Raw genomic sequence first — 20,402 nt, 5'->3', positions numbered from 1 at the left:
AACCTGATAGGGGAGCTCAAAGAACTTTCGAAATGGTAAATTGATAGCGTCCACTGGATGCATTAGTGCATGTAAATTAATAAAATATTTGTTAATTTTATTTTTTTTAAAAGAGAGGACTATGTCCTCTATGTCTTTATTTTATTATTTAAAAAGAGTGGACTATGTCCACTATATCTTTTATTAATAAATTATTATTTGCCGAAAGACTACGTCTTATTGATCGGACTTTATTATTAATACTAATTATTACATTGTTATTTACTATCTGCTTTATATTAACCTATCAAGCAGCAATCATCACGTTGAATGCAACGTGAGCTTATTTTAAGTCGTCAGCATTTTGGGTTAATAAAATAATTAAATTTGGAGCGAGCGGAACTGTGTCAGCAATTGTTGTGTCAGCAATTGAATTGCGACAAGAAGTATTGGAATTTATTAAAATGAAAAACTTGTGTCAGCAATTGGACTGCGACCAGGGGTATTGAACTTTATGAAGGTTAATATTTTAATTATTAACTCCTCCCTTCTTAAATTGATTGTCCGCAATCATTAAAAAAACGGAATATTGTTCAATCTTGGTGGTTTGATAGGAGCTTCTAATGTTATTGGTTTATGGGATTCAGCCCAATGTTGCACACTCATTGTCACATGAGGCTCGTTATTAGAGTGTGGAATTTGAGGTTCCCACACAATTATTTTTTTTGTATTTTTAAAGACAAATCGTAAGCATGCTATGGAAATAATAATTAGACTGAGAATAACAGAGATTGACCATCCTCCAATTTTCAAATGTTTCCGAATAGTTGAAATTACTTCCGTATTATTAATCTGTAATTCATTAAGAGCTTCAAGTGATAGGAAATTAATATGGTCGCTTTCAAAAGGAGTGGGCTGCATTAATGCGGGGATGATTTGTAAAGGTGAGGCTTCTATATTACTAAAAGTCCTATTGTTAATTTTAATAGTGCTATTATGAAATTTAATAAGAAGTGTTCCAGATATATTTCTCTGCGTTTTATCGACATAAATAGCCATGTTGCAATCATTTACTAGGATAACTCCTGACTCGATCTCTTCGATTAATGGGATATGATGATTGTTGCTCGTTACACATGTAGAATTTTTACTATTTATTATATTAGGAATACATTTAGTATTTGAAATATTCGTTATTTGGTTCTGTTTGCAAATTATTATTTTATTATATTTTTCACAATCATTTATTATACCATAAATAGTGTTGTCATTTTTTAAAATCTGCTTAAATTCTAAATTGAATACAGAGTTTTTTCTTTTTACTGGTCTTAAAATTAGGTTTTCATAGGTTTCCTTTTTTGTTAAGGGAATCTTAACCGAATAAAATATTTTTTTTATTAGTACTGTATAAGACAGATACTTTGGCAAATTGGAGTGCCTCTTCGGGGCTCACAAAAACAATATTTTCTTCTTTAATTTTACTTGTAGCAATTTCAATTTCTTTTTTATCTAATATTAATGGGTTGACGATTCCAAGCTTCGCCCATTCGATTCCATTTTGAATATTTACTAACTCTTCCTTAACTAGTCTTACTCTATTTTGTAGATTTATAACTATTTCGTTTTCTAATATTACATCTTTTCTTATTACATTAGAAATTTGATTTACAATATCTGTTAAATTTTTTAATCTTTTATTAAAAGCTTCATTTACGTAAACTTGTTTATTATTATTTTTGTTTAGATCATTTATATTACTAGCTATTATTTCAAAGTCGTCGTGATCTGGAGATCCTGCGACATATTTCCAAATAGTACCTATGGCATTTATTGCTCTCTTATTTTTTATACTAGGTGTTATATTTTCTAAAATATTTTCGGTAAGGCTTAATTCGTGGATAAGGATGGGATGCAGGTTATGGTGATTTGGGATATTTTGTTGGATAAATTTGTGGGTATTGGATATGGATATTGCGTACTGTGCCAGATCTATTGAATGTAAAATAGTAAAAGTTCCTTGCTGGATTTTCGCTGTACCTCTATTAATTGTCACGACATACGAAGAAGTGTAATCCAAAATTTGAACTTCAGTTTTTACAAAGGTTAAACATAATCTGTAAAGGTAATTTATTTTCTTTTAATATTATTTTTATAGACAATTCTGCCTGTCATTGTCAAAACAGTTGAGTTCCTATCTTCTTTGACTATTTCCTTTTTATACCTAGGAGTTAGTTTTGATCCTAGTCTCTTATTAACTTTGACAAAAATTTCTTCTCCTGGTAAATACATTTTTATTTCGTGCCTATTTTGATTATGGTAGTTTAAGTCCTGTTTCTGTTTTTCTGTTAAACGATTGATGATTTCTTGTTTGTCTAAAATTGCTTTTTTTGGATCATTACTTGAATTCCTGTTAAAAAATATATCTATCGGTTTTTTGCCGATGATGGAGTGAATCGACCTGTTATACTCGTGTATTGCTCTGGTAAGTAAATCGTGAAAAGTAGTGTGAAGTTTGTCTGGTTTTAAGCATCTCATAATCTCTGAAAGGGTTGAGTGAAATCTTTCTATTTGACCATTAACAGAGCTAGAGTATGGTGGTGTAGTGTAGATTTCGATGCCAAATTGATCTTTAAGAAGAAAATTTATTGATACGGAATTTAGGGACTTTTCATTATCTATGACTATGGACTTAGGGATGCCAAAAGCTAAAACGATTTCTTTTAATGGTTCTTTAATATCTTCTATTGCCCTAGACTTTAGAATTTTGACTAAAGCGTATTTCGAAAATTTGTCTATTGCTGTTAGCACGAGGTTTCCTTCGGTGGAGTAAATATCAATGTGGACGATTTCTCCAGGATTTTGTGGAATTGGTGTGGGTTGGAATTGTGGTTTATTAGGACGACGATCGTATTTTTGTTCTCTGCAAATTTGACAATTTTTAACAATTCTATTGGACTTTTCCGTCATTTTTGGGAAATAAAATTTTTTTTTTATTTGCTCTCTATTTTCCTTAGCATCTCTGTGGGCTCTTCTGTGTTCCTTGATTAAGACCTCTTCTTGTTCTACATCCTTAGTTATTTCTTTGACCTGTGACTGTGTGAATCTAATTTTGTAATTTATGAAATATTCAGAATAAAATTCTTGAATTATTCCCATGATTGGCTCGGTAGTAAGTAGTCCATTAATTACGCTAGGATTAAGGTATTTTTTTAGAATTGAAATTAATATATTTCTGGTATATTGCGGTTTTTTTATTATATGCCTGTGATAAGTTGGAAAGGGAATTTCAAATTTGTAGTTATCATGCTTGTCTATTAAAATATGAATTTGGTTTTTGAAGGCGTTTATAGGACATTCCACTGCTGGTATTTTATTGTCTGATGAGCTTTCGTCGCTAAGTTGGGTCGCTGTCATTGAGTTTATCTGTGGTGGCCTAGATAGTGCATCTGCTACCACGTTTGTTTTACCGGGTTGATATCTGAGTTCATAATCGTATTCTTCTAAGATGGCTTTCCATCTCTTCATTTTGCTGTTAGTGTTTTTACTACTAAGAGCATATGTTAAAGGTTGATGGTCTGTGAATATGATTACCTTTCGGGATCCGTACAGATAATTTCTCAGTGAATTTAATGCCCAAATTATAGCCAACATTTCCTTTTCATTTGTGGCATAATTTTCTTCGGTTTTACTCAGTGTTCGGGAAAGGAATGTTATTGGTTTTTTATTTTGAGATAAAACTGCGCCTATTGCGTAGTCGGAAGCATCTGTCGTTAACTCGAAACATTTTTCAAAGTCGGGATGAGAGAGAATTATGTCACTTGAGACTAACGAATTTTTTAATTTTTGAAATGCATCTAGAGCGTTTTGGTCTAAAGATATTTTTGTATTCTTGGAGGCATTTTTTGAGATGCCTCCTTCCTCCCCTCTTAAAAGGGATGTCAGGGGTTTAGCAAGTTTCGCGTAATCTTGTATGAAACGCCTATAATAACCTGACATGCCTAGAAAGCTTCTCAAATCTTTTAGAGTTTTTGGGGGTTGTAGTTGGGCTATTGCTTCTACTTTTTGTTTGTTAGCTTTTATTCCTTCAGTTCCTACAATAAAACCTAGAAATTCAATTTCTGTTTTTAAAAATTCACACTTGTCTAGTTGTATTTTGAAGTTTGCGGATTCTAATGTTTCGAATATTTTATATAGATTTTCGAAGTGTTCTCTTTCGGATTTGGAAAATATAATTATGTCATCTATGTAGACATAACATATTTTACCTATGTGATGCCTTAAAACATCATCCAAAGTACGTTGGAAAATTGATGGCGAGTTTTTTAATCCGAATGGAAGTCGGACGAATTCAAATTTTCCGTTATTGACTGAGAATGCGGTTTTTTCTATGTCGCATTCTTTTAGAGGAATTTGGTGAAAACCACTTTTAAGGTCTACCACTGAAAAGTACTTATTTTTCCCTAAATTTGCGAGAACTTCATTAATTTCCGGGATAGGGTATCTATCGGCTACGGTGACAGTGTTCAGCTTTCTGTAATCGATGACCATTCTGAATTTTTTTTCACCGGATGCATCCATTTTTTTCGGGTCAATCCAGACGGGTGCATTATAAGGTGATCTAGAAGGCCTGATTATACCATCGCTTAAAAGTTCATTTATTTGTTTTCCAACTTCGTCTTTAAGTGCCATGGGATAAGGATATGATTTGCAATATATCGGTGAGTCAGACGTGGTTCGAATTTCTCCTTTGATTCGAGAAGTAAATGTAAGTTTTTTATTAGGGTCTTTGAATAAATTGGGATGGTTATTTATAATTTTTTCTAATTGAGATTTTTGAACTTCGTCCATATGACTAGTTCTAAATTCCATTTTGTTTACGGATTGGGAAATTTGTTGGTGAATTTTAATTTTGATTTTTTTATTTATTAACATGTATTTTTCCTTAATATGAATTATAGCATTTAGTTCCTGTAAGCTGTCATGGCCTAAAATACCATGAAATGATTTTAGAGAAGGTAAAATATAAAATTTAATAGGATGATTGGATAAATTAAACAGATTCGCGAATGTATGATGCGTGATTTTAATGTCGCCAGAAACTGAGTTGGCAAAAAAAGATTTTTCATTTTGTTTAGGATTGTTAACGAGAGATGATTGAATATAATTTTTATTAGACCCTGTGTCTATTAAAATTTTTAAAATTTGACCATTCTTCGCCTTACATTCGAAATATGGCAGCGAAGAATACGTCAGCCTAAAAAATGAATATCAGTCAGATCTTGGGTAGGTATTCAATATTGTTGATCCTGTTGATCTAAGGATTCAAGGTAGTTTTCAATACCTTCGTTTTGCAGTTGCTGGTAGTAGTTGTCCTCGTAATTTTCGGGTTGAAATTCTTCAGATTCTATTAAATTGTCAAAATTTTGCTGTTTAGTTTGTACGTGAAAATTTCGTTGTTGTTTAAATGGTGGTGGGACGTGATTCATTGATGCAGGTCTTTTGCCTTGCAGATGCATCATTTGACGGGGCCTGTTTTGGTAGTTAATATTTCTTGTTTGTATCGACTGATCAACCTCCATTGGTTCAGATCGTTGGGGTTTAGGTGCTGTCGGTCTTGTTGGTTGAAACTGGAATTGTTGTCGCATTTGGTGATGCGGTTGGAACGCAGGTTGGGGGTTATGGTAAGGGAAAAGCGGTTGATTTTTAAATGTATTTTGTTGCATACTGTTCATAGGGGTACTATATTTGGTAGGGTGTTGGAACGTTAATTCCGGGTAAAATGGTCTGTTATAATTTCCATTTCCATGCAACCAATTTTGTTTAGGATCAAGGATAGATGCGAGTAGACTTGTTGATAAAAAATTTGAATACTATTTCTTCCTTGGATAAGTGACTTCATTTGGTACTCCAGTGTACCTAAGTCCCGTTTATCGGCGTAATGTAGGGTCAAACATCTTACTATACTATTCCAGTCCAGAGGTGTATTGTACGATTCTAATGCAATATCTGCATTCCCTACTATTTTATTTCTAATTACGCTTAGGATTCCATAGAATTTTGGAGTTCCCCTCATTGAGTTGTGGATTTGTAATACCCTATCGACACTTTTTTTCCAGGAGTTAAATTCGGATGGGTTTCCAGAAAATTCTCTCAAACTTCTTACTATGTCTGGAATTTTGTCTAAGTCGTTTAAGTTTTCCCTATATCTTTCGTCTATGGTTTGGTCATTTCCGTAATTTATGTCCGCGTTGGGGTTTATTATAGACTGCACAATACTCCTACACTGTTGCGCACAAATGGAAGCTATCCTATTTTCTAATTCGGCATTTATTTGAAAACTTTGTGGCCGTACTGATGGGTTTGGTGTTGGGTCGGGGCTAGGATTATTAAGGATAGGTGGTCTTATTATGTTGTTAGGATTAGCCATAGTATTTTAAAAAATTTCTTTGTTGGGAAAAAATTGTTTTTCTTTCTTTTTACTATATTTTTATTTATTTTTAACTAAGGTAAGATTATTTTTCCTTATAATATTTCTTAAAAATTAAAAATTAATATATTTTAACTTACACAATAATTAGAACTGTCGATGACATTGTGCTGCTGCTGGTTCTTGGTGTTGTTGTTCTTGGTGTAGTTCTTGATGTAGTTCTTGGTGTTGTTGTTGTTGTCCTTGGTGTAGTTCTTGGTGTTGTTGTTCTTGATGTAATTCTTGGTGTTGTTTTTGTTGTCCTTGGTGTTGTTGTTCTTGGTGTTGTTGTCCTAGGTGTTGTTGTTGGTATTGTTGTTTTTTTCTTAAAGTTGATTTTTCAATTGTTTAGTTAGATTAGAACGCACTGCGTTTATATTGAATAGTTCTATTCTTCACACCAAATAACGCGTTTTATTTAAAAGTTTATGATGATTTTTTTTTATTTTTTATTATCACTAAATTTACTTAGTTTAAAACCGTTCCGACTGCATGAATTTTTTCCGTTTTGTTTGTCACTACTAAGGATTCATTTGCAATACACTTAAACGAACGGGTGCCTGCGAACGGACACCTGTACGCTTAGGTTCCGTGGTATATTTTTTATACCAGGCTGCTCGGGCGCCAATTAATAAAATATTTGTTAATTTTATTTTTTTTAAAAGAGAGGACTATGTCCTCTATGTCTTTATTTTATTATTTAAAAAGAGTGGACTATGTCCACTATATCGGACATATGGCCAGAGAGTGTAAAAATCCGACCTTTTCATTTTTTTCAAAAAAACGATTCACCAACGCATCTGCAATAAAAAATTGTGCTCTCAATAATGGCCAAAAAAATTTAAAACTGTACTTTCAAAATGTTTCTGGATTGAGAACTAAATCTAATCAACTTTTAGCGTTTAGTTCGCACATGGACTATGATATTTTTGTTCTCATCGAGACATGGTTAAATGAGAACTTTTTCGATAACGAGTTTTTTGATCCAAATTTATACCATGTCTATCGTAAAGACCGTGATGTCGAGAAAACTGGTCTCTGCAGAGGTGGAGGGGTTTTAATAGCTGTTCAACGGAAGTATAGCTCATCACTAGTATCTCTGAAAAACAATGATACACTCCTGGATCAGCTGTGTGTCTCTGTGTATGGTGTTTCAAATATATTGATTTGTGCGTCATATATTCCTCCGTCAAGTATTGTTTCACTGTATAAAGCACATGTGGATAATGTTTTAGCTCTAACTTCAAATAACGGCAACTTTTGTGTTCTTGGGGACTTCAATCTGAGTAATATTGAATGGTCTAGTTTAGATGATAGTACTGCATTATGTCCAAACAATGTTAGTAGTATATCTGAAATTTATTTGATTGATAATTTTTTAAGTTTTGGACTGGTTCAGATAAATAATTTCTCAAATAGTCTTTCACGAATTCTCGATCTCATTTTCATTAATGACAACATAAATTTTTCTTTATTAGAATGTGTAGACCCTCTGTCTACTCCTGGTCTGCATCATGTACCACTTGTCCTTCATATAGAATTCTATGAGTTTAATGATTTTTATTTTGAGAATGTGACTACCAATTTTTGTTTTAAAATCTTGCTGTGTTCTCTGAATATTGTATATCATCGTTTAAAAAAAAAACTCAAGTTGATGCTGTTTACACAGACTTTTCAAAAGCATTTGATAAGGTTAATCACAGAGTTTTAATTTCCAAATTGAGTGCTATAGGATTCCATTCCACTCTTTTAAAATGGATTAAATCCTATCTCTCCTCTCGGAAATGTGTTGTTAATGTTGATGGTGTGTCATCTATTTCTTTTATTGCGTCCTCTGGTGTACCTCAGGGAAGTATACTGGGTCCCCTACTTTTTATACTTTTTATTAATGACATTTCTAGTTGTTTTAATAACGCAAATTTTCTCTTGTATGCCGATGATTTAAAGATATACTCGAGGATTGCAAGTACAGTGGACTCTTTAAACCTTCAATCTGATCTAGATAACGTTGATTCTTGGTGTAAAAGAAATAAGTTAGATTTAAATATAAGCAAGTGTTTTTATATTTCTTATTCTAAATCTTGTTCTCTTATACCCACTTCCTACCACATTTGTGGTTCTAGCTTATCTCATCGAAGTGAAATAACTGATCTTGGTGTGGTATTTGATTCAAAATTCTCTTTTCAAAAACATTTAAATCACACTATTTCAAAGTCTTATTCCGTACTTGCGTTTATTCGACGTTTTAGTTCAGACTTTGTTGATCCATATACTCTAAAGTTGTTGTATACGTCTCTGGTGCGTTCCAAGTTGGAATATGCCGTCTTTATTTGGAGACCATATTATGCTTGTCATATTAGTAGGCTTGAACGTGTCCAGAAAGCTTTTGTGCGATATGCATTGCGTTCTTTAAATTTCACTGATCCAATTCCATCCTATAAAAGTCGGTGCTTGCTTATAAATCTAAAATCACTAGATATTAGAAGGACTATTCTCTCCATTACTTTCCTCTTCGATTTGATAAATGGGGTTATTGACTCCCCATCGCTACTCGAGAAAATCAATTTTAATATTCCTCAGCGAAGTTTACGGAATCATGATCTTTTCTGGTTAGGGATGGAAAGAGCTAATTATGCTTCCAATGCTCCGATTTCTAGAACTCTGGGTGATTTTAATTCGCTTTCAAATCATACTGGCCTGGATTTCTGTTCCACAAAGAATCACTTCAAACTGGTTCTAAATGAATTGTTGAATTAAATTCTTAGTATTAATCTAATCTTCTTCTGTAAATTATAAAAAATGTATTCTTTTCCTTTCACTCATTACTATTGAAACTAATTAATTATAAGTTTAATTTTACTTTGATTAATTTATTCAGCATTAATCTGTTTTCATAGTCTGTAAGAAATATTGTATTTTTAGACTATTAATCAATTAAATAAATAAATAAATAAATAAATAAATATCTTTTATTAATAAATTATTATTTGCCGAAAGACTACGTCTTATTGATCGGACTTTATTATTAATACTAATTATTACATTGTTATTTACTATCTGCTTTATATTAACCTATCAAGCAGCAATCATCACGTTGAATGCAACGTGAGCTTATTTTAAGTCGTCAGCATTTTGGGTTAATAAAATAATTAAATTTGGAGCGAGCGGAACTGTGTCAGCAATTGTTGTGTCAGCAATTGAATTGCGACAAGAAGTATTGGAATTTATTAAAATGAAAAACTTGTGTCAGCAATTGGATTGCGACCAGGGGTATTGAACTTTATGAAGGTTAATATTTTAATTATTAACTTGTATAACACTGTGGAACAAATTCAGGTTAGCAAAAGTTAGGTCCATTCTGAGAGTGGCGGGTGAAAATAGAGGCGAAATTAGAAGACCCGTATCGCGGCGTTTGTTTATGTTAGTTCGAATTTTTTTTTAATCGGCCTTCGAAGTTTGCAGTCAAATGCCGATTTTCAGTATATTGTTTATATGGTTTTTTGGCTATAACTCGTCGACTAATTGATATTTTTTCAATCTGTAAAAGCCAAATTATTGCTAGAGACCTGTGCAATAATTACAATTTTTGAAAAAATTGATTTCGAAAATTTTTATGGTACTTATGAGGCAAAATGTTGGAAAAATTATTTTTTTTTCATGTTTTTTGAAAATATTTTCAACAAAACTAAGTCTTTTTTACATTTTGTGTGGTCTATAATATGCTTCTCAGTTTCTTAAATAAATGTAATTTGAAAAAAAATTGTCTTAGTCGACAATTTGCGCTTTAGGCATACAGTCATAATACAAAACTTGCGTTTTTTGAGCTTAATATTAATTTATTTCTCATTTTTTATTTACCAATTTTGTTCAGTGTTGGTTTTGAAGAAACATAGAAAAAGAAAATATAAAAATATGGAAAAAAATATAATTTTGAAATGTTAATAATGAAAAGTTTTAAGTAGAAAAATAAAATAAATTAAATTAATAATTTGGCCAGCTGCCGTTTAGCAGGCGGCTGTGGATCAACATCACTGCTCTCTCTAATGTCTTGGTCATCGTCATCATCATCAGAGAGATCGATTATTTCGTCCAACAGATATTCTGGATTTTCATCTGTGTCTTCCCCTTCTTCCTCTGTTTCCTCGTCTTCCTCTTCTTCAAAGGTGTTTTTATACCACCAACAAATTTCAGCGAGTATCGCATCTGGAGATTTCTTTCCTCTGTACCTGAAACGAAAATAGTTTTCAATCGTTAACATGTTTAAATTGTGCACTCTGACCAAGATATTAGAAAAATCTAGGAATTCAAAATATGCACACTCTATAGTTACCTTATTTCAAATGGAAGCGCAGTTTGGTGATGACGTTCGCCTTGCTCATCAGATTCAGTTGGCAACTGTTGAGCGAGTTTTTCAAGATGCTGATGCAAGAGATGAATTTTGTATGACATATTAACCCCAATTTCAGCGAAAGCTGCCAACATGTTTGCAACAGATTGCCTGTAGTTTTCTTCACGTTCTTTACCCAAAAGTCCTTTGATGACTGCTTTCAATGCGAGCCATCCATTTAATTCTCGGTCTGTCAGAACTTGCTCAAAATCTTGACGACTCATTAGTTTCCGTATGTCGGGACCATTAACAACCCCTTCCTGAATTTTGGCCTTACTTAGTCTTGGGAAAATATCTTTCAAGCGGTTGAATACTGCTGGTCTTTTTGCGATACATTTCAAAAAATTTTTAGCAATGCCAAGTTTAATGTGGAGCAACGGCAACAAAATTTTCATTTCAGGAACAAGACTTTCGTGTAGCCTATTGTCATTAGGCCATTTTCGCCCAATTCGACTACTCCAGTTATGTTGTTTGTACTGGTTTCTTCCTTTAATACCTTCTTCGTATCGTGAATCCCAATCGCACAAAAAACACGGATATTTTGGACGGCCAGATGCTGTTAAGCCTGTAATCAAGGAAACTACTTTGAGGTCGCAGCAAATGCGCCATTGGTGTTCGTTATATTCGACTACTTCCAGAATGTCTTTCAATTTATCGAAAGTTTCACTAGTGTCAGTGCTATACGCAATCGGAACAGAAGGCATTCTATTTGTCTTGTGCAAAAGCACAACTTTTAAGCTGATTAGTGAACTATCGATAAAGAGACGCCAATCATCTTTTTTATAGGTTAACCCTATCGCCTCCATTAACTTTTCAATATCGTTGCAATAAGCGAAATTTTTTGCATCATTGACATTGAAGAACTTTTGTAACTCTTTTTGGCGTTTTCGATATGCTGTTACTTTTGTACCTTTCGTCAGCAAATTATTTCCTTTCAAAAATGACGCCAGTCGTTCTGATTTTTTCTGAGTCAAACACAAATTTGCAACAATTCCATCCAATTGGTTTTGTGTTATTAGGATTGGGTCCTTTGATGTTTTATTTGATGTACCTTCACCAGGGTTGAATTCTGAGGAGAAATCCATGGGTGTGGCAGGGGTGGTTGTAGTACTGATACCTGTTTGAAGATCAGTACTTCGGTATGTTGGTACTGGAACGAATTCTGAGTTATTGTAGTTGGTACATCCATAGCAATTTTCTTCTTGATGTGGGCTATTATCTGACCAAATCATTGGTACACCAAAAGGCATAGCCTTCTTCTTTTCACTTTTCCATTGCATAAGAATTGAATAGCAATTAAAGCAAACTTTTTTAGGGGCATAGTTTACGTCATTGATAAACTCTTGCGAGAAATATTGTCTATAGATTTCCAAAAAAGAATCAGTCACATTGCCGCATTTTTCATCGCTTACTATGAAACGTCCACAAATATTACAAAAATGGTTCATTTTACATGTTGGTTCCGACATTTTTAATACAATATATATTATAGAATGTTTTTTTTTGTTAATTTTATGAAACTGATACACTTAACTTAAATCACTCAATAAATGAAATAGGTTCCAAAAGAATGAATAGCAAATTTTATCACGACCGAGCGAAAATTAAAAGACATCAGCTTCGGCTGAGTTTCGAGTCTTAACTGAATCTTTATTTTTAAAATTAGTTCGCATGCAACACAAATGTTTACAAATATTATTTTAATAGCTATTGATTGTTCCTGGAAATTCCCTTTCTTAATTGTATTCTGGGAATTTCCTTTTCCTTAATTATTTTTGGAACATGCATTCTTCTCGGAAAATCCCTTTTTTAATCCATACTTAGCATTTCCTTTTCTTTAATTGTTTTTGGAATGTTCCTAATTCTTGAAACATCCCTTTTTAACTACTTCTACCGAAATCGATATTTATTTAATGGTTTCGGGAATTTTTAATTACTATGTGTTTACTAGGAATTTTGGGTTTTTTTACATTAGTTTTATGTAATGAATGTGTGTATATCGCACAAATTTTCGACTGATACTATATTTTTTTCCATGATATATATTTTAGATAAGAAAAAAAGCGAAAAAAATGAGTTGCTTGCCAGATATTAAGAAATAATAAGGAAAACGTTAATTTTTCGAACATTTTGTGACTTTCGTCAAAGTAGCTGCCAAAGTATTTAATCCCGTAATTTTCTTTTCAAATTACATTTATTTAAGAAACTGAGAAGCATATTATAGACCACACAAAATGTAAAAAAGACTTAGTTTTGTTGAAAATATTTTCAAAAAACATGAAAAAAAAATAATTTTTCCAACATTTTGCCTCATAAGTACCATAAAAATTTTCGAAATCAATTTTTTCAAAAATTGTAATTATTGCACAGGTCTCTAGCAATAATTTGGCTTTTACAGATTGAAAAAATATCAATTAGTCGACGAGTTATAGCCAAAAAACCATATAAACAATATACTGAAAATCGGCATTTGACTGCAAACTTCGAAGGCCGATTAAAAAAAAATTCGAACTAACATAAACAAACGCCGCGATACGGGTCTTCTAATTTCGCCTCTATTTTCACCCGCCACTCTCAGAATGGACCTAACTTTTGCTAACCTGAATTTGTTCCACAGTGTAATGCGTTGCATTAAGAAGCCGCACCACACTGGTAAGCACTGACATACCTTACGAACTATCAAGATAAAATAAATAACCCGTGAGCAAACTCACCCAGTAGCGCAGATAGTCTTATTTGTTGTTGTTTACTACTAACTAAATATGTATTTCAATTTACTGTAATTTTTTTTTTACTCAAATGAAGTTGATTTGAACTTCGGATAGAAGAGGCGGATATATATTAGATAAAATCAAACATTTATATTTATGGATTCATTTACATAGCAAACGTCTTAGAAAAGCGTGTAGCGTGTCATATTTAAGGTGCTACCCCACCCGGTCGCACTTATCAGACATCTAATTTAGTTGGCTGCTCGCCGAGTTCGTTTTCTTTTTAATTTTAAATTTACTGACATCATGGATTATCTCAAATTTTCTGATAAATGGGCGCAAGTAACGGATAATAATGGACAATATTTTGCATTAATGAACTAACTCTGTAATGCTCAGTATGCCTATTATCTAGTTTATATTCAATGGTATACCCAACAAGGTTTTCGATTGTTGGTATTATATTCATACGCTGATTTGAATATTATTCATTAATTGCAATTAATTAATTATTAATATGCAATTTGTAATAAATTATATGTGCAAGTTATTTAATATTATATTTAGTATGATAACTACGGTGGTCGCCGTAGCAGAATGGGTTGGTGCGTAACTAGCATTCGGAGTAATTAGGTTCGAATCTCCCTGCATGAAACACCAAATGATAGAAAAAATTGTCTCTAATAGCAGTTGTCCCTCGGCAGTCAGTGGCAAACCTCCGAGTGTATTTCTGCCATGAAAAAGATCCTCACAAAAAAACCATTTGCCGCTCGGAGTCGGCTTAAAACTATAGGTCCCTCCATTTGTAGAACAACATTAAGACACACAACAAAGATGTGAGGAGGAGCTCGGCCAAACACTCAAAGGAGTGTAAGCGCCAATTATACATATGCCCGTTCCTCAAGCAAAACATCTTTAAAGTTGGTTGGTTTGGTTGGTTAGAGTGGTGATTCATCCTGAATCCAACTAGCGCTTCCGCACCATTTTGTTGCCACATCCTCGTTACCAACTTGTTATTTACGGCATGACTATACCCAGTCTGTGCGGTTCAGGAACCTTATTAGGTTGTTGACATCTAAGCCAGACAGTTGTTCGAGCTCCTCGAACAGCGGTTTGCCCAGGGTTAACATTCTGTCCTTCCATAGGGCAGGGCATTCACAGAGGAAATGGAAGATTGTTTCCTTTTTCTCCGGTTGTTTGCAACTGTGACAGTATGTGTTGTGAGGGATGCCCATTTTGGCTGCCTGTTCTCCGACAGACCAAAAGCCAGTTATGACTGCCGTTAGTCTCCAGGCATCCCGTCGTTTCATGTTTAACAATATTGATGATTGTTTAAGGTTGTAGGTGGGCCATAACGTTCTGCTGATTTTGCATTTCGTCTGGCCCCTCCATCTACACTCCGCCATTCGGAGGTATTTTAGGGAAATTGTACTCTTGACTGCACCTAATGGTGTGAATACCGGTTCTGCAAGAGCGTTATTCATGGCAGATCCCCCTCTTGCCAGTTCATCTGCTTTTTCGTTACCTTCAATATTCCGATGTCCTGGGACCCAGATTAAGGTAACATTATGTTTTTCGCTCAAGGTGGAAAGGCTATTCCTACTTTGTTCCACCACCATTGAGGTTGTAGTCGCTGAATCCAGTGCCTGGATTGCAGCTTGGCTATCCGAGAGAATAGCGATATTGCTCTTAAAAGAGAAGTCTGTGATTAGTAGCCTACAAGCTTCCCCAATTGCCAGTACTTCCGCCTGGAAGACACTGCAGGTATTGGGGAGGCGCACAGATTTTTCAATTTTAAGTCTATGAGAATATATACCAGCTCCAACACCACAATCCATTTTAGAACCATCTGTATAGACTGTAGGGTCGAAGTTGTTTAATGAGAATCCCTTATTCCACTCTTCCTTAGATGGAAAGAGAGTGGCAAAATTCCTATTGAATGTTACCTTCGGGACGATGTAGTCAGTCCTCACCGAGGTTAACTGAGTTTGCCGCAATAGTAGACTGGCATGACCATAAGTGTTTTCTTTCCAGCGGCCCGCTTCGTTTAACCTAAATGCACTCATGGTTGCCGTCTTCTTAATATGTAGGTCTATTGGAATAACGTGTGTCAGTGCGTTCAGAGCCTCCCTAGGACATGATCTGATTGCGCCGACCGTTATTGCACAGGCTGATCTTTGTATTCTGCCGAGTAATTTGATGTTGTAATCTCTCCCTAGAGCTTTCCACCAAACTACCGAACCATACGATAAAATTGGTCGTATAACCGCCTTGTACAACCATAATGTATGCTTAGGTTGAAGACCCCATCTTCTTCCAAGCATACGTTTACAGGCATATAGAGCAATTTCATATGAGCAGTTTTCCTTACCCGTTCTTCGACGTTTAATTTCCAGCTAAGTTTGGAGTCCAAAATTACCCCTAAGTACTTTGCACTGGGTGAAAGTGAGAGGGTTTGTCCATTAATATTTGGTAGGGTAAAGCTTGGTACCTTGTATCTGGTGGTAAAGAGCATGAGTTCTGTTTTACGCGGGTTTAAACTTAAGCCACAGCCTGTTGCCCAAGAATTAAGCTCGCCTAATGCCCTTTGAATGATCCCACTGATCGTATTAGGACACAGTCCTGACGCCATTAGCACCACATCATCAGCGTACGCCACCGCTTTTACCCCTCCTCTATTAAGTTTTATTAGCATTTTGCTAATCACACATAACCAAAGAAGTGGAGATAGTACTCCCCCCTGTGGAGTACCCCTGTGGACTCTCTTAGTTATGTTGATGTTACCCATATTAGCTCTAATGATCCTGGTTTCTAGCATAGAGATGATCCAATTGGTGATACAATTTTCCACCCCTAAGTCTATTAACGCCCGTTGGATAGCATTCGTGCTAACGTTATTAAATGCGCCCTCTATGTCAAGAAAAGCTGCCATCGTATACTGTTTGTTTACTAGAGACCCCTCTATTGTTCGGATTACCTCGTGAAGCGCTGTCTCCGTCGATTTGCCTTTGAGGTAAGCATGTTGTGCAGTTGATATACTAAAGCTCTCCAGCGAACTTCTAATGTGCATATCTAAAAGCCGTTCCAAAGTTTTAACAAGGAAGGACGACAAACTGATCGGCCTAAAGTCCTTCGCTGATTCATGTCCTCTTCTGCCTGCCTTTGGTATGAAGACGACCCTAACAAGTTTCCAGCTGTTTGGAATATAACCTAGATTTAGACACGCTTTGAAAATGTCCATTAGCCATGGTATTTATTATTATTATTAGAAGGCCATTACGCACTGCGACCAGAGTTGATCTATTGTGCAAGACCTATTTTTGTAACCCTAGAGTTTAAGGCTTTTTATAAATTTTAGCACTATTGTGGGTTTATTGTTCCAAAGATTACATGGAGATACTACGATACCACCAAGGTGGTGAAGTCTTTGTCTGCCCAGCGCAGGACATTCACAAAGCACATGTTCTGAGCTTTCTATATCCATTTCGCAAAAGCGGCAGACATTGGTCTCTGATAGACCAATGTTATTTAAATGATACCTCAGGCTGCAGTGACCTGTGAGGTATCCTGTTAAAAGACGCAGATCTACTCTGTTTGAGTAGCTTGTCTGATATTCCTTTGTTGGGACTAAGAAATTGTTTGGCTTGACGCTGACCGGCACAATTTAGCCAGTGTGCAGCAAATTTCCTTTCTTCCCATTTCCTGAGGAATTCATTAATGTGGCTTTTCGTGAGTCCACAGAAAGGCTCAGGACCAGTAAGTTGCATATCTGCTCCTTGTTTTGCGAGGTCATCAGCCATTTCATTCCCCTCATGCCCTTCATGTCCCGGAATCCAGACTAGAGTTACTGTGTTGAGGTTTCCTAACATGTTGAGAAGGTTTAGACAATCATTTACCAATTTAGAGGTGATAGTTGTTGATAGAAGGGCTTTTAGAGCCGCTTGACTATCTGAGAGTATGTAGATGTGAGTGCCTCTCATTTTCCTGCGAAGGCATTCTCTCACACATATTTCAATGGCATGTATTTCTACCTGGAATATTGTTGGGTAGAGTCCCATCGGAATCGATTTTTTAAATTTAGGCCCATTGATTCCTGCCCCTGCTCTACCATCTTCAAGCTTGGATCCATCAGTGAACCATAATTGAGATCCAGGCTTGAAATTGATAGAATTAGTTCTCCAAGTTGTTCGTTCATTAATAATAATTCGGAAGTTTCTGTAGAGAATGGGTTTGGGAGATATTGTATCCACCCTGTGTAGTATAGGAGTGTGTCGAAAGTCTTCTAAGATCTTTTGATGTCCTCTCATATCTCCACTTTTAAGATCGGCGTTGCCTTTTAGTCTTAAGGCACTCAATCTTGCTTCTTTTTCAATTAAGATGGGAAGCGGTGGTATACCTAGGAGCACGCCCAAAGCGTCAGTTGGGCATGTTTTCATTGCTCCTGTTATACCGATGCAGATGAGGCGGTACAATTTGTTAAGATCGCTTGCCGCCTTTCGTTGCTTAACTTTGGGCCACCATGCTATGGAAGCATAAGTGACTATAGGCTTAACAACTGTGGTGAATGTCCAGTAGGTCATTCTGGGGCTGAGCCCCCATGTTTTACCAAAAAGCCTTGTGCAGGCATAGAATGCCCTTGTGGCTTTTACAGTAACTTTCTCAAGATGCGAGTTCCAGGTAAGCGCTTTGTCAAGATTGATACCAAGGTAGTTCGCCTCTGTGGAGAGTTGTAGAGTCGATTCATTCAGGACAGGACATTTGATGTTGATATTCCTTTTCCTGGTGAACGGCACTAGCGCAGTTTTAGATGGGTTGATAGAGAGCCCTTTGTCAGTGCACCATTTGTTTATTATGTTGAGGGCTTGTTGCATGCGGTTAGAGATGGTCTCTTCATGCCAGCCCACTATATATACTACCAGGTCATCAGCATAGCCCTGGGTGTGGAATCCTAGGTTGTTCAGTTTGTGGAGAAGTTCATCTATTACTAGTGTCCACAGAAGAGGAGAGAGTACTCCCCCTTGCGGGCAACCTCTTGTGGCCTTGATAGACTTTATTCTTCCTCCTAATTCTGTACTGATCGTTCTGGATTTCAGCATCGATATAGTCCATCGTCTGATGGGTTTAGGTACGTCCTTTTGAGATAGGGCATTGTTGATTGCCTCATAGGACGTATTATCGAAAGCTCCTGTTATGTCAATAAAAGCGCAAAGTGCGATTTGTTTTGACTCAATAGCTTTTTCAATAATGGTTACCAGACTGTGTATTGCAGTCTCAGTAGATTTACCTTGTTGGTAGGCAAATTGAAGTTGGTGCAGTGGGAAATTAACCAAGTTATTCTCCCGTATGTGCTGATCCAATATTTTTTCCATTGTTTTTAGGAAAAATGAGCTAAGGCTAATCGGTCTGTATGACTTAGGCAATTGTTCGGGTTTTTTCCCTACCTTTGGAATGAATACGACCTTTACCTCAGCCCATTTCGTAGGAATATAACCTAGCAATAGGCTTGCTTTATATAGTCTGGACAAAGTAGGGACAATGTATTGGCTTCCCTTTTGCAGAAGGCAAGGGAATATCCCATCAGGTCCAGGAGATTTGTATGGGCTAAATGTAGATATAGCCCATTGTACCCGATTTTCATGGAATAGCTTATTTGCCAGCTTTAGGTCCTCCCTGTCAGCATAAGTGGTAGGTTCTACCAACATTGTGGACTCATGTAAAGCATGGCATCCCGGGAAATGGGTGTCCAGTAGAAGTTGGCTAGTTTCTTCTGGGTTTTTAGTGTAGCTACCATCTGGCTTTTTCAGGGTACATATGCCGTTTGAGTGATCCTTTGATAAGGCTTTCTGGAGGCGGATAGCATTAGGAAGATTTGAAATCTTATCACAGTGATCCCTCCAGGAAGCTCTCTTAGATTTCCTCAATTCTTTGTTGAAGTTGGTTAGAGCTCTTGAGTAGGAGTCCCAGTCCCCTGTTTGTTTAGCTCTATTCCATAATACTCTGGTTTCATGGCGTAGTCTTGAAAGCGTACTATTCCACCAGGGGACATCCCTTCGTGGTTTTTTCACTTTTTCCTGACAGCTCTCATGAAATGCAGACGTAATGTTTGAGTGGAGTTCATTTGCCTCCATCTCAAGCTCAGATTTAAGCACCAGGTGATGCTTAGAGTAGTTATCACTTTGTTCTAAGTTAAAGTGAAAGACATTCCAATTTATATTCCTTGGATTTCTGTAAATTGTTATGTGCGGTAAGGTAGCACCTAAGTCAAACCTGATAAGACTGTGGTCCGACATTGATGCTTCCCCGGACACATGCCAATTTGAGACTTCTGATAGTACATTTGGACTACATAGGGTAAGATCAAGTACTTCCTCCCTTATTGCATTCCTAAATGTTGGTTCATTGCCCCGGTTTACTATTGATACATTATATCTAAGTAAGAATTCAAGAAGGCACTCACCTCTCGCATTGATGTTTGTGCTGCCCCATATCGTATGATGGGCATTCGCATCGCATCCTATTATCCAGCGTAGGTGGTTCTCCTTGCAGTAGTTGACTAGGGCTACAAGTTCCCTTGTTGGAGCAGTTTCCTCATCTCCTGGAAGGTATGCAGAGGCAATGATTACCTCGTGCTCGCCTTTGTCTGTTGGCACCTTGCTCCAGATCGCAACGAGATCGGTGGTAGTGAACTGCGAAATGGGAATGAAAGTTAAATGATTGCTAATTAAGATTGCCGCTCTAGGGCGATCATTGTTGGCATAGATTAACTTACCATTAACATCTTGGAGTCCCTCAATGACTCTGTCACGTACCCACGGTTCTTGGGTTAGAGCTATATCCAAGTTTTGTTTGTTAAACCTCC

The 20,402-nt window shown here is 35.8% G+C and overlaps 1 protein-coding gene across 1 annotated transcript; it reads right to left on the bottom strand.

Annotated features, from left to right (window-relative positions):
* Positions 1 to 6,553: 6,553 nt before the first annotated feature.
* On the bottom strand, positions 6,554 to 20,321 carry LOC129250679 (involucrin-like). Its single transcript, XM_054890285.1, has 3 exons — positions 20,313 to 20,321; positions 20,001 to 20,229; positions 6,554 to 6,738 (listed from the first exon to the last, which is right to left on the bottom strand). The coding sequence occupies exons 1-3, from the start codon at positions 20,319 to 20,321 to the stop codon at positions 6,554 to 6,556; spliced, it is 423 nt and encodes a 140-aa protein (XP_054746260.1).
* Positions 20,322 to 20,402: the final 81 nt, after the last annotated feature.

Source organism: Anastrepha obliqua, chromosome 6 (genome assembly GCF_027943255.1).
Source record: "Anastrepha obliqua isolate idAnaObli1 chromosome 6, idAnaObli1_1.0, whole genome shotgun sequence".
In the NCBI taxonomy this organism is placed as follows: Eukaryota; Metazoa; Arthropoda; class Insecta; order Diptera; family Tephritidae; genus Anastrepha; species Anastrepha obliqua.
The sequence above is the reverse complement of the archived record's forward strand: the minus strand, read 5'-3'. Positions and strand labels throughout refer to the sequence as shown.